The sequence below is a fragment of the Crinia signifera genome, chromosome 9 (genome assembly GCF_055691185.1).
Source record: "Crinia signifera chromosome 9, ASM5569118v1, whole genome shotgun sequence".
Classification (NCBI taxonomy): domain Eukaryota; kingdom Metazoa; phylum Chordata; class Amphibia; order Anura; family Myobatrachidae; genus Crinia; species Crinia signifera.
The window spans coordinates 70,158,905-70,174,417 of record NC_139225.1 but is presented as its reverse complement, the minus strand read 5'-3'; the positions used below and the strand labels follow the sequence as shown (position 1 = coordinate 70,174,417).

The 15,513-nt window shown below is 41.0% G+C and overlaps 1 protein-coding gene across 2 annotated transcripts in view; it reads right to left on the bottom strand.

Annotated features, from left to right (window-relative positions):
• Window positions 1-3,121: 3,121 nt before the first annotated feature.
• Window positions 3,122-15,513, bottom strand: part of GDPD2 (glycerophosphodiester phosphodiesterase domain containing 2) — a 73,765-nt gene continuing 61,373 nt past the window's right edge. For both annotated transcript variants that reach the window (XM_083159155.1, XM_083159154.1), the window contains 9 exons: window positions 12,211-12,356; window positions 12,028-12,110; window positions 11,804-11,954; window positions 11,467-11,685; window positions 11,167-11,312; window positions 7,962-8,109; window positions 5,902-5,984; window positions 5,176-5,201; window positions 3,122-3,321 (listed from right to left, as the gene is read on the bottom strand). In XM_083159155.1, the coding sequence (XP_083015281.1) occupies window positions 3,275-3,321; window positions 5,176-5,201; window positions 5,902-5,984; window positions 7,962-8,109; window positions 11,167-11,312; window positions 11,467-11,685; window positions 11,804-11,954; window positions 12,028-12,110; window positions 12,211-12,356 (1,049 nt within the window). In that variant the 3' untranslated portion in view covers window positions 3,122-3,274. The remainder of the gene's footprint in view (window positions 3,322-5,175; window positions 5,202-5,901; window positions 5,985-7,961; window positions 8,110-11,166; window positions 11,313-11,466; window positions 11,686-11,803; window positions 11,955-12,027; window positions 12,111-12,210; window positions 12,357-15,513) is intronic.

Sequence of the window (15,513 nt, the reverse complement as noted above, 5' to 3'; positions counted from 1 at the left end):
TTTTGTCCATTAGAGGGAATTTTTTTGCAAGTGAACCAGAATCAGGCCCTTAATCTCTCTATCGCTGTCTCTAATTCATCATCTGTAATATCGGTTTGTGCGGAATTAATATTAATATCAAACAGTTATTTAATGCTTTCTTCTCTATTCTTTAAATGCACTGATTGCAAACATTTTAATCTGAAGTGCTAATCTTGTATATTTGGTCTTTTCTTCACGGATTCCTCATAAATGTATCATGCATGAAATAAAACAAATATAATACACATGTGTAGGAATGCCACAAAGTAATAGGGTGATATAACATCTAACTCTGATAAGAGAACATACCACATTCACAATAGTGTGTGTGGTGAAACTCACATAAAGATATTTTTATAACAGGAAAAACCTTTACCAGGTCCACCCAGTGGAGGGGGATGGTAGACATACTTTTTACTCATATCAAAGTGGTAGAGGACAACAAATATAAAGGTTTTTTTTTGTAATGACAGGGAGCGTACCCATCTCACAATTCAAAATGATGATCAAATCCTATCATGGTATCTTTTTCCTTTGGTCCAACAAACCACCATAAGGGTAATGGTAAACACTTTACTGGATCCTCAAACAATAAAATCCAAACATAAAAAAGGACCACCATAGAACAGTGGTTCTCAACCCTGGTCCTCAAGTACCCCCAACAGTGCATGTTTTGCAGTTCTCCACACAGAATCACAAGTGCTATAATTAGCTCCACCTGTGGATCTTTTCAAATGTGCCTGAATAATGAGCGCACCTGCCGGGTGACCTGGAAAACGTGCACTGTTGGGGGTACTCGAGGACCAGGGTTGGGAACCACTGCCATAGAAGATTTCACAACAAGGGTAAGGATTGATCTTAAAAATAACCCTATTCAAATCAGAATATCCAGATCAGTCCATTTAAAAAAAAGTCCACTCCAAATATCTTCATCTGTGTCAGCAACTTGGTGATTCACTGTGGTCCAGAGACAACGCGTTTCGATGCTCACTTTTTCAAGGTTCATCTCTGGACTCTCCATTCAACATTACAATCATATAAAGCATCACAAAAACACATTTAAACTTAAGTTTAAAACAATGGTGGTGTCTTCAGCAGTAAATTCCTATATGGGGGAGACTGCGTGGCCGGCCACGGGACCATAAGTCTGGTCATTACAATCAAAAGTTTGACATGGAAAAGGTCAACATGAATTTTTCATGATTTTTGGTGTCTATGTTGACATAGGTTGACATAGGTTGACATGGACACAGTATCAGTGTAACGAATTTGCTCACCATGCTTCAGGTGGCACACTATAATAATCTAACTCTATATCCACTTAAATGGAAAAGTATAAATAAGTTGGTTAAAAAAAAATCTTGAAAAACTCATGTCAAACATTTTTATTGTGTCAAATGTTTGCCATGTCAACTTAATGCATATCAACCTTTTTCATGTGTCGACCTTCTGCCTGTCGAACAATAGTGGTCAACTTTTTGATTATCGACCTAGACACGGTCAACCTAATGACCGGATACCGTATTTGCCAACATACAGTACTATTATATTTCCAATGATGCGTTAAGTAAGGTTAATGAAGTTGAAGTGGATTGGTGTTGTTATTTGGTTTGAAAACATGAATATGGAAGTAACAAGGCAATTTATGTATGGTTAGTGATAGGGCGAGAAGTATCAATACTTTGCAGTGACAGGGACTGTGGAGAGAGTATTAACCAATCTGCTTTTTTCGCTTTACAGTGTTCGAAAAATAACAGGAGTTGATCGGTTGGTAGTTTCTCTCCATGGTTTATAGTTCTGGTCCATGGGTTTTTACATTTTTGTAGCAAAAATGTTATCAATATAATTTTCTATGCTACCTGCAGTGCACATGGTTTTGTCCATTAAATAAGGAATTTGCTTTTGCAAACAAACTAGAATAACCCCCAATGTGCCTTGGGGATCTACTATACAGAGCTTATCTTGTACACTATGTAGAAAACAATGAATTTATTAATATAAAGATCACAAATATACAAATATATATATATATTTTTACACCATATATCAAACCTTCTGGTAGTGCTTATACCAGTAGTATACAGACAGAAGTTTGCTACCAGCATACCACTTTATAATGAAAATGCCACTTCCAACAGCTAAACAGAAAGCAACAACACAGAGCGATCGCCAAGTGAGGTAAGGAAATACAGGAATGGAAAAAAGAAATAAAACAGAACACAATCAGCCAAATAGACTGCACACTTTCTAAACCATCATCTTAATATGAAGCAGTTACACAACCAAACTCCTAATAAAATGACCTCGGTATCTACAGAAACAAATGTGGAAAATGTTATATTGCTCAAAAACCATGAAAAAACTAATTTCGCCTGGCAGTTAATAGTGGATCAATGAAAATGACTTCCTGCGCTTTTATAACCAATAATGCACATACTGTACATAGCTCCCTCAGTAGCAGATGACATCTAGAACATATGACCAGTGTGATTAAGCAGCACATTGCTTAAAGGTGAATAATAAGCTGCAGACTGGGAAAACATTGAAAAGTTTTTTAGGTACTTATGTAGTATCTGGGCTGCCGATTTTTTGATTGTATGCCTTAAGTTAAGGCATACAATCAGATGCGATGCGATGCGATATCGCATCGCATCGCATACGATGCGATGCGATGACCCGATTTTTCCATAGGATTCAATGTTAAAATGGACTGAGTCCATTTTAACATGGAATTCAATGGGAAAAAGGGGTCCTTTTCATACCCCTACTATCCAAGTGGGCATGGAGTTGGATATAAACCTGTGGCGAGCGTAGCGAGCCACCGAGCCCGAAGCGTGGCGAGCGAAGCGAGCCCCGCGAGGGGACGGTATTCTGTGTCCCCTCGCGGGGCTCGCTACGCTCGCCACGCTTCGGGCTCGGTGGCTCGCTACGCTCGCCACAGGTTTATATCCAACTCCATGCCCACTTGGATAGTAGGGGTATGAAAAGGACCCCTTTTTCCCATTGAATTCCATGTTAAAATGGACTCAGTCCATTTTAACATTGAATCCTATGGAAAAATCGGGTCCATCGCATCGCATCGCATGCGATTTGGTCGGGTGCGATGCGATGCGATGGACCCGATTTCAAAATCGGCAGCCCAGTTACTACATAAGTACCGTTTTTTATATAATTCCCAGTCCAGAATTACTTCCTCCCTTTCCAGACAACCGTCTTCAATGATGAGGCAGGATGGAGATGTGGTCCAGTGAGGTTATGAAAGGAGACTCTCTATCTTCATCAGCAATACAGCCTCTGACTCTGAAAAGTAGCATGGGGTATATGGTGTCAACTTAAGAATTAAGAGAAGCAATCTTTAATGAGGAAATATAGTTATCCATTTACATAAAGGTAGCTTTGAGAAGGACTATATAAGAAGGAGACCTACAGGGTAACATATGCAGTAGAAGGTAAGATAATTAGGAGTAGACTGGTATATGGTGTCTCAGTTTTTTCTTTAGTCACAAAAGAGACTAAACATCAAAAATACCTCAGGACTCACTAGGTAAGAGAGCCTACGAATGAAACCAGTCAGTATAAATTGCATGAAGCAAGCGAATGGGTCAATTACATTGAATATAGATAGGGAGAACAACATCGTCATATCTAGCATGAAACAAGTTTCTCAAACATTTGCTCTCTTTTGAAAATGATAAGACTTGGAAGAATGAAACCGGATTTTCTCAGAATAGGATTTGCAGTAGTTGATTGTGGCACGGCTAAATGAGGGTGCAATGGAGTAGATGGCAATTGGCATGAGAAGATTACATGTGCATTCAGTCAAAGACCATTTTTGTTCCTTTAGAATTTTAAAGGTGATGTCCTTCTGGACAAAAAAATGTGTATTGCACATCCCGCCCCTTATCACATGTCTAGCGGTGTTTTGAGCACCATCAGCAATAATACTTGCTAGTAATTTCGCTCAGGACAGCTCTGGGGATCAAATCTAGCCCATACAATGTAATGATTTCTAGGTTTATGACATCAGAGGAATAAATAGCGCCTTAGCCAGTCCTGTAGTTCCCAAATCACCAGTGTCACACAGAAAGAGGCTCCCACATTGACCTCAGCGTCACAGCGAGTACTCCCATAGGGATCTCCTATGGAGTGGCAGATGTCAGTGGGCCTCTGACACACAGTTAAGGTGCCCATACATTATGCGACTTCTCGGAGGGAAAAGTCACATACAGTAAGAATTGCTACTGGATGGCAGGATCACATGTGATATATCTTGCATGCTATACCATTCCCCGGTGCAGGGAGGTGCCTATGTCAGAGGTCAGACCTGCCAAATTCATGCCCAAATTAATCAAGTGTATGGCCAGCTTAAGTTTTCACTGTATTTTATTCTTAATAGCTGTTCACTCACATTTATCGGACTGCAGCCATATATGTTAGTACTTATTTGTGTGACAGCAGGAGCATGATACAGCAGTTGCAGCAGTGACTTATACATTGCATTCAGCATCTATGGTCAGCAGAGCATAATTATCAAATTTTACTGTGGCAGCTTCGTCTATGAGCTGAACAACTATAGCTACGGCCTACACTGTGCAACGTGTTACATCTTGCAGTGCATGATACTTTTCTTATTTATTCTATTAAACAGAGTATTTATGATACATGAGCTTTTGAGCTACAGAGCTGGTTCATGCGCTACTCATTTTTGCTTATAATGGTTTATAGAATTGGTTCAATCCCAAATTAGAAGCCTTCCAGTTTCAATCAAATACAGATTGGGTGCGCTGTATACATTCTTATTATAACCCTAGAGTCCTATGGCCACATATGTGCAAGCCTGGAGGGGTACTTAAGGTTCCCTTGGGATTAATTGCTGAAAGAAGCCTATAGACTTCTACAGACAAAGCCATTATGGAAGTTACGCTTTGCGGAGTTTGAAATGCACGGAGATCACAGGTAGACTCCAAAAAATGATGTTTATAAAGGTTTGAGCAGATTTTAGAGATAAAATCAGCTTCTATCTGTCATTGCAAAGACTGCTAGATCAGCGGGAGAACATTTCCACTTTATCTCTCTCCAAGGTATGATACATCATCACCCCTTTAGGATGTATATGTTTTGAACATAAAGAAATGTAATTCATAGATGTAATACCTTCTTCTTTCCTTCTTAAACACTTCCTGAAACAAAAATAAAAGCACAGATTTATAGCAGAACCATGCAGCACTCTATTTTTGAGCCTACATCTTCTAAATAAAGAGCTGAACTGACAAGTAGCCAGGCTTTGCTGACATTATAGTACAAGCAAAGGAGATAATCAGGAATGCTGTGAGCAGAAAAAGATTTTGAAAAAGGAGACCAAGGGTGAAATGTAATAGGATGAGAGAAAGTGAGAGATTTGGTACAAATTTATTTTAAAGTGACAATCATTTACACTGCAAAATCAAACTGGTTTTGCAGTGTAAATGATTGCCGCTTTAAAATTTCTTTCTGAATCTCTCATCCTATTACATTTCACCCCAAATGTTAAATGAAGTAATTTCATGCCTGTCCATTTGTGTGTAACTTACAGGACATAAAATACCTGATATTCATAGCTTTATAAGAAGCCATAATCTCAACAACATAGAACTCTGTTTTGTCTATGCAAAATGATGTAAATCGATTTTATTTATCTTGTTAGGAATTACTAATTACATTTACTGAATTAGATTGCATTCAACTTGTTCAATATATTCACCACACACACACACACACACACACACACACACACACACACACACACACACACACACACACACATATTTGTAATTAGACAAAATAACCTGAGATGCTTTCCACTACATACCACCAACACCCCCCCCCCCCCCCCCCAGTTACCTCTGTAAGACAAATGCCCATATAATGTGGATAAGACCAATGACATCTGCTATGATCCAGATAACCAAGTAGTTGTAAGGATCCTGTAAGAATGAAATAACTCATGTACATTACTGGAGTTAAAAAGTCAGCATCTGAACACATTGTTTCTGGTAAATCTATACACACATACATAGATATAGATACAGACATATAGATACAGACAAGGAGGACTAATCACCAGAACTATGATAAAAACAAACTGTTTATGCTAACAATAGACTTTTTTCAAGGTCAGCAAAGACACAAAAGAACCCAAAAGCCAGTACCACTTACTTTTTACCAGTGGCTGCTACTTATATAACATGAACAATTATATACCATGAACAATAAGAGCATATTGGTGCTAAGTGCAATGTTTGTATTCCCTCAGGAAAACAGTCTGTCTGTTCTTTAATTAATGCGCAAACTTTGTGTATAAACCTCACATCATCCAAGCTATAAGGACGCATACCAGCCCACATTACAGGAGAAAACATTATTGGTCAGTTACCACGGACGCAAGCAACCTCCAATCTGGCAATCCAGAAGTGATCTATATTTATCTATATAGATAAAGGTTGCTATTGTGATCCCATGAGCAGAATTATAAATGAATGACAACCTGATGAACATAAGAAAAAAAAATGTAAAGCCTGTCTACCGTGATTTATAGAGAGGGTGAGGAAATAAAAATTTTTTTTTTCATGGGATTGCAGTCATGCATCAAAACATTGTATCTATTTCAACCCACGTGTTTCCAATATCAAACACTCGTAGCTTTGATCACTGTATTAAAACAAAATTGTAACCATTATGTAATGTTTTTAGTATTGAACAGGTTGATATGTCCATAATTCACATTTGTAGTTACAGTGCCATAACACAGCTTTATTGTGATTTTAAGCTTGCGAGCAGGGCCCTCATACCTTTTGATTGTCTGTAAACACCCAGCTTGTGTTATCACAGTCTCCTAATGTAAAGCACAACAGAATATGCTGTGCTATATAAGAAACTGTAAATAAGTAAATACATTGGGGCAGATGTATTAAGCCTTAACAAGAGATAAATGCAAGGGTGATAAAGACAGATAAATGTCCAGCCAATCAGCTCCTTACTGACTTTTTTCAAACACAGGCTGTAACATGGCAGTTAGCAGGTGATTGGCTGGGCGTTTATCTCTCCTTATCACCCTTGGATTTATCTCTTGTTGAAGCTTAATACATCTGCCCCATTGTGCCCTGAGCACATGATGCCACTGCTGCAGGGTGCACTTCTGCATATGTCTCCGGGTTTTTGGGTCAGTCCCACATTCCGCCCGGGTCCGGCAGTGCCCCGCAGTGGGGGCAGTTGGGAGTCCCCCCCCCCAGCCTGAGGGGAATAGAGGCTGTGCGCATGCACAGAGCGCCTCTTCAGAGATGCAGGGGGTGGAAAACGGGAGCGTGGCCTGATGCTCCGCCGCGCAGGTGTCCCACTTGGACACTGACAAATGTTGGGTGGTATGCTTCTGGTGTCCAAAGGACGACACTGTACCAGTGATTCTGGCTGCAGGGGGCACCGGTGCACACCCCTAGTTATGGAACTGGTAATTCATACTGTACTAAATGTATGCGCTCTTACTGTATGTGCAGTTAGGCAGTAAACAGACTGGGTTCAGCAGTTCAGTTGTTAGTACACAATAGTACTGGACTGCTTGATATGTAAAGCAGCTGGAGAGTGCATGTGGAATGGTATACATAAATGAAATGTGTGTTGGTGCTGAGGTCTTGTTAGTCTAACAAGACAGTCAGCACAAACTCACATTTCCTTTATGTATACCATTTGACCATTGATGGACTGTGTGATGGTCCTTACTTCATTTGTGTGGCTGCAAAGGTCAACACTGCACCTGTGGATTATTCTTTCTTTTTCAGGGGCTTAGGAATGTCTGTCACTGTAATGCAGCTTGTTATAGACACAGAGACAGGCAGGATAAGGATGCTGGGAACTAGTGAGTAGTTACTGTATGTAGGCAAAAACAAAACAAACACATATGTTCTTACCAGCAGCCAAACTGGGCGCTTCAGATCCTTTAGAAGTTGGCATGCATTAGTGGTGACTGATGTGGCTCCAGCACACCACAGGTGGGAGTACAACCAGGGCTTGTTAACCACAAACAGATTCACCGAAATATTATCTTGACTGTATGACCTTGGTGAGAAGTAAAAAAACAGAATGGAGGAGATCGCCACACAGAGGTCAAAATGTAGGTGACTACAGAATAAATTCAAATACTCATATTTTTTATCCTGTAGCCCAGTGGTTCCCAAAGACATCCCAACAGTATAACTTTAAGGATATCCATGCTTGAGCATAGTATCTCATTTATTTTGATTACACCATCTGTACTGTACCATGGATAGCCATAAAACATGGACTTTTATTGTTCTTTGACGACCGAGTTTGGGAACCACTGCTGTAAATCCAAATGGTGCAACCCAGAATTAGAGAATATCTAAGAGATTCAAACATATTCCTTAATAGAGCACTAAGAAGAAAGTAACAAGATTAAGGGCTGTATTTAATAATTCTCATTAATTCTAGCAGCATATTTTGATTACTTAATACTGCACACTCGGACCACATTGATGGAAAGGAACAGAGGTATAATGACCCCTGCACAAAGGAGAAGGCTCAGGTAACACTTACCATTTTGGTACAGATGATTTTTTGCATGGAAAACTTATTATGTATGTGAAATATTGTATATTAAATATGTTTTAATTATCTTGTATCGATTATTGCAAGAATACCCTCTACTGCTTTTTTTAAATAATTTCTAGGTACCTGGTTTTCTACAATTGGTATCTCTAACTTTGACTAATGAAATAAATTGTCTTTTAAATCTTAAGCCCAGTACACATGGCGATGGGCTTAAGCACGATTGCTCAGCACACATCACATTTCACCCCGCGATGCTGTGTGCTAAGCGATCATGCTGAGCAGGGTTTTGTCTATTGGTTATAGGCAAAGCCCTGCGATCTAGAAGGAAAGACAGTGCAAGCCATGTGTTTCCCTGCGGGCGATAGCGACGCGTGGTGTGGGATCGCGCTTCAACATCACTGCAGGGCATATACAAGGAGAGATTAGTGCTCCATTTCTACGCAATCTAGTCAGATCGCTTAGAAATGGGGCCCTCTTACCTCCATGTCTGCCTGTTGTTACCTAATTTGTTTTGATCTCTGTTTACAATTGAAAAGTGCAATGGAATCTGCTGCGCTATATAAGAAACTGTAAATAAATAAATATTGTTTAACAACTGGAAAAGGAATCCTGGGGCAGATGTATTAAGGTAAAGTGATAAGGTGGAAGGAGATAACATATGAGCCAATCAACTCCTAACTGTCATTTTCAAACACTGCTGACTGGCTGGTGCATTGTTATAAATATATTGCAAAACTACAGTATGTGAAAAATTCATTGTGTCTATCACATCACCAAAGAAAAATGTGCCAAAAGGTGAAATATTATTTTTGATAAGCTTATATATGTGAAACAAGAATGAAAGTTCACAAATGAATAATTTTTCAGCCACTGACCTCCCACCTGATTATACATTAGTAGAGACAGGATTATATGCAATATAAAAAGCTTGATATATGCATGCGAATATGCATGAAAAATACTTAAAATATGCATGAAAAGTGTTAAAATATGCTACATTAAATAATAAAAAAAAGTAATTTTGAACTTATTTATTTAAAAATCAGCATCCTATTAGTTGAAAATAAACCTCAAAATAGGCCCACAGCACCTGCAGATGTTAAGGATGTTCAGGATTTTTTTTCTTCCAGGCTGCTACAGCAGACTGCAGGGTCCTAGGCTCTTCTGTTATCAACTACACAGACCATCATCTCCAGCGCAGATGGATCAAATGTCAGCATAGCGTGTGAAAGCAGCACAGTGGAAGGCTTTCTCCCTGCGCCGCATACTCACTGTGACCCGGAGTTTCCTCCGTGCCGCCTGATGTCACAATCCTTCTGCCCACCTCCTCTGCTGCAGAAGTCTCTCTCTTGGCGCAAAGTCCCAGGCCAGGGGCAGGCAAAGGTTCAGGAGCTTTGTGGCATAACCCGCCCCGTCTGACTTTTATTAAAATAGATTGGCAGCCTAGAGCAATGTCCCCCACACTGCGCACATATTGGCCTGGCCTGCATACTCTACCACTACTTGGCCAGCAGGAGGACATATCAGTGCTGTGATTCGTGGGTGGAAAGGTGGTGGGTCCTAAAATATGCACCATCACTAGATTTTAGGTAAAATATGCAATAACAAGTGAGAATGGGCAAAATATGCGAATGCATATGCAAATATGCAAATGCATATAATCCTGTCTCTATACATTAGTAATGATGGGTATACACTGTCAGACTAATAGACATACCTGCAGGGGTTAAAGTGTGTGTGTGTGTGTGTGTGTGGGGGGGGGATCGGGGGTTCCACCACCTATAAAGGTAGGGGGGACTAGTTTTACCTCCACCATGGCCTTACACAGTTTTTCCAATATAAAAACACCACCCACATCAATAGATGATGCAACCACATCTAGAATCCCCCTTCCTAAGGACCTGGTGGCTTCACTATTCTCTTCCACCTGCAGCCCACCACTCCCAGCACTCACATGAGTTCCACCACCTCTCCTGGACCACTTTACACCCTGCATACCTGACAGCCTGAAACTCATTATATATTGTGGCAATACACTTTGGGACAACTGCTTTCCTCTCAATTTCCAAATGCATCACCTTGGAAGGAACTGGAAAAATGTTGGCCGCTCAGCCTCGGCATTGCCAAAACTGCCAGATGTGGCCAACCACTGATCTATTGAATGTGCTGCTATTTTAGTGTATCTGTCAAAACAATGATCACTGATCAATTGTGGCCATACACTGCGATAATTGTCCAGATTCTTCAATCATTTTGGGATCATACACATAATAACATAATGTAGGAACATGTTTGAACCACTTTCATTTCTGAATAAGAAGTATAGGGTGGTAACACAGAAATTGTTGATGATGGGCTAAACAAAGAGCAGCATATTATTGAGCATTTTGGACCAATTTGGGCAGCGATTTTGCCGGCTAATGTAAGAATGGGTCTTAAAAATTTACATGTGACCTCCCTAAGACAATCGGGGTAAAACAATTACACAGCATATGACCAAGAGGGGAATATTTGTGAAAAAGAGTGGATGTTGGCATGTCTCACCTGATTTCGGAAACACTCAGATTTGTATAGGATAGATTCACAGCATCCAAAGTGTCATTTTTCTCCACCTTTCGCTTATAAATCTGCTGAAACCCAGGAGCTCTCTTAATAACTTCCTCCCGCTCATCATCCGGAAGCCAAAATATCTAATGGGGAACAAAGACAACGGTATGGGCGCAGGAGTGGCGTCACCTGTGAGATATGTTCCTGCTGATTATGATAATATTTAGCAATGTGCAATTCTTTAGAATTTTGCTGTGGACAGAGCATGACTTTTATCTAACTTTAATTATGACTCACTAGTTCTTGGCTGATGTTAGTTTTCAGGATAGTATCCACGGTGACATTCACAAAGCTGGCATTATATGGGTGCCCTGGAGGTGGCTGTCGCAGGTCAAATAAGATAGAGATACTGAGGTTCTTGCACGCAAGCAAAACTTCCTCAAGAGAGGGAATTTTCTGGCTTTTCACCTCACGTACAATATCTGCCAGTGTAATTCGTGTTCCAAATGGGTTTCTCTGAAATGAAGACCATAACATAAAACAAGTAGAACAGAGAAGGCTTACTGATTAGGCGACTATTCTAAAATGACAAACATTTTGCAGCAATGGTTTGTCAACAAAAACAAACTATTACCTGGAGAAACCATTCACCGGCATTAAGCTGCTGGAGGTCGGACCAAGTAAAGTTGGTGCAGTTTTCACGGGAGCGCTGAGGAAACACATCCTTCACGTTTGTTGTACGCAGTAGTGATTCATCGTGCATTAGGAATGGTATTCCGTCCCAGCTGAGGCAGTAGAAGAGAAAACAATGAAGAACAGCAACAAATGCTAATGGTAGGTTACTACTTATTCTCTTACCTCATCATAACATCAGTCTCAAACACCTTTCCCTCAGATTCCACCATTTTTTCAAATGACATCATTGTATTTTCTGGAGCTAGCTTCAAAACAAAAGAACGGATAATTGACAAATATCAGTGTCTTCCATCACAGAAATGCATTGCATGACTGATACACTCCGTATTCCTGTTTCTCTCTTACCATAGGGGCACCACGATGTCCTATGAGCCATGGTCTTGGTGGAAGTTCTGATGCCTTCATGATACACGGTGAGGAGATGAAGAGAGGACTCACGAAAAGGGCACAAACAAGGATGATGTATACCAGTGTAACAAGACTTTTTAACACTGTAATGTAAGGACAATATAATATAAAAATTAAATGTACATATAATATATGTGCAAATATGGAGTTTTGGGAAGGTGCTAATCTCCCACTATGTACTCAGCTGATCAGTTGTGAATGTGAATGATTAATGTGCTCTACACCCATATACTACACCCATATACCTTCTGATTCTCAATTGAATACAAATGTATTAAAATTTCTAAACAGACCTTTTTCTAAAACACATTTGGTACATGTCAACATTTCTTTATAACATCAAAATATTATATAACAATGTTGCATATTACTCTCTCGGGTTGGTATTCTTGATATTTCATTGTGAACTTGGGTTCAGAGATCCAACCGTCTTGTCTTGAGCAAGACTTTACTAGGGGTACAGTACCTTGTTGTTTTTATCACACTGAAGCCATACACAGTATCAATCTTTAATATAGGTAAGAGTCACATGTTACCATATGTAACTATCAGTCCTCAATGCAGGAGAGATAGGTAGGTGTAACCTTGCAACAAGGGATTCAATTCCCAATTGGTTAACAAACCTCCTCACTGGTTAAATAGACCATGATGATTGTCTGCTACGGTGAGTGCAAGATCCCATATCATAGGTACTATCAGGCAATCATCTCAGTAATGTTTCCTATGGTACACATTCACAATTGATCAGAGTACATAATGGGAGATTGGCGTCTTCCCAAAACTCCATATACTGTATGGGACAGTTTAACGTGTAGCTGAAACCAGTTCTACTGATTCTCGGGGCGCATCAATAGATTCACCCACATATATATATGCTGTGGTTTTTTGCATTAAATAATTTCCTGCAAGTCTATGGTCGGAGTGCTGCTCTTTTTTGGAAACTGTATGCTGATCAGCGAGCGGAGCAACTATATCTATGTATTGGCGTGCCGGACCTACAACTATATATATATATACACACACACACACATACACCCACAATAGTGTCATCAGCGCCCTGAGCATGTGATATCCTTAAAGTAATTTCAATTAATAAAACATATATAAAAAAGAAAGAAATACACTTGTAGCTTCTTGTTTTTGAAGAGTATTTTTCCTGTTATTTTCAAGCTGTGATCAGTACCCGACGCGCTTCCTCTCGGTTAGAGACTTCATCAGGGGTTTTATTTGATCTTCACGTATTAATGCCTATCTTGGCCCGGAAAAAGTCACAGTCCAATGTATTGAGACTCCAAATTTAATGCAATAAAGGATTCTATTTACTATAGTAGGATATGTTAATGTAATTAGATAGGGAGGATAAGATCCCGTTATAAGGAATGAAGTCCAATAGGTCATATATTGGATTATAAGGAATGAAGTCCAGTAGGGTGTATATTTGGTTCACCTCCTACAAACTTCACATAACAATTGACCTTCAGTCAAATATTAAGACAGTCCTCCAAGCTTGTAAACCATCTGAATGAGAATAAACAAATGGAAACACTCCTTGTCTGTGTGTGTGTGTGTGTGTGTGTGTGTGTGTGTGTGTGTGTGTGTGTGTGTACTCTTCGGAGTTCAGCCAGCAATATATATTTATATTTATATAAAAATGTCCCTTGCCCTTGGGGACAGATTAGATCTAGGCCAAGTTTTTATTAATATCTGATTAGCACTATTTCCTCTTAAATATGTGTTCAGGGCAGAGGATCAATGTTCCCAACGCCAGTTAGTGGCTGGGCAATAGGCTTGGGGTGTGGGTTCTACACTATGTACCTCTGGATTGTTGTGCCCACTTGCAAAACCTTTGCAAGTGGCTTATTATAAGGGCCTTATTCTGGTTCACTCTTAGAGGCAAATTCCTTCTCAAATGGACAAAACCATGTGCACTGAAGGTGGGGCAGAGGTAACATGTGCATAGAGAATTAGATTTGGGTGAGTTATTTTGTTTCTGTGCAGAGAAAATACTGGCTGCTTTATTTCTACACTGCAGTGGGCACAGACCAACATTATACCACACACCGTAATGCCCATTGCACATTTTAGTGAATTTGTAATTCCAATTACACATAAGCCCACACATGATGCCCATTGCATACTATATAACACACTGCAATGCCCATGACATACTATATAAGACTCCGCAATGCCCATGACATACTATATAACACTCTGCAATGCCCATGACATACTATATAACACACCGCAATGCCCATTACATACTATATAACACACCGTAATGGCCATTACATACTATATAACACACCGTAATGCCCATTACACTTTTGACACATAGGTGCCACTTACCTACATGCTCAATGCCAGGGGCTTCATGCTCAATGCCAAGGGGCTTCATGCTCTATGCAAAGGGGCTTCATGCTCGATGCCAAGGGGGACTGAATTTGCTTGTTGCCAAGGGGGACTGAACTGTGCAGCGGCCCACTCCCGGCCATTATTTTCAATTCAATGCACCGCCAGTAGTGTGCAGCAGGGAGGGAGGGTGGGAGCGGTAGTGTGCAGCAAGGAGGGAGGGTGGGTGCACTAGTGTGCAGCAAGGTAGGTGGGTGCAGTAGTGTGCAGTAGGGTGGGAGCAGTAGGGTGCAGGAGGGTGGGAGCAGTAGGGTGGGTGCAGCAGTAGTGTGTAGCTGGGTGGGTAGGTTCAGTAGGGTGCGAGGGTGGGTGCAGTAGGGTGCAGCAGCTGCAGTAGGGTGGGAGTACACCTTACTTAGTCAGCTGCCGGGTAGCCACACCTCACCCCCCTGCCTGTGCTGCGTGCATCCTGAGGCCCCCACCTGCCTGTGCTGCGTCCTGATCCACCTCCCCATGCCTGTGCTGCGTCCTGAGTCCCCCCTGCCTTTGCTGCTGTGCTGCGTCCTGTGACCCCCGCTCCCGGCTCCCCGCTGTGTCCGGGAGAGAGACGTGCTGCTATGTAAAATGTATATCTCCCGCTGGACCGCTAGCCAATAGGCGCTCGCGGTCCAGCAGCCACCAGTTGATTGGCTGCTGGACCGCAAGCACCCATTGGCTAGCAGTCCAGCATGAGACGTGAATTTTACATAGCAGCAGCAAGTCTCTCTCTCCCGGACACAGCGGGCATGGGAGCGGGGGAGCTGGTGGGTGGGCGGGCGGTGACGGCACAACTCCGGCGCCATGCTATCTTCCGGCGCCCGGAGCGTGTGCTCCGCCAGCTCCGCCCTTGCT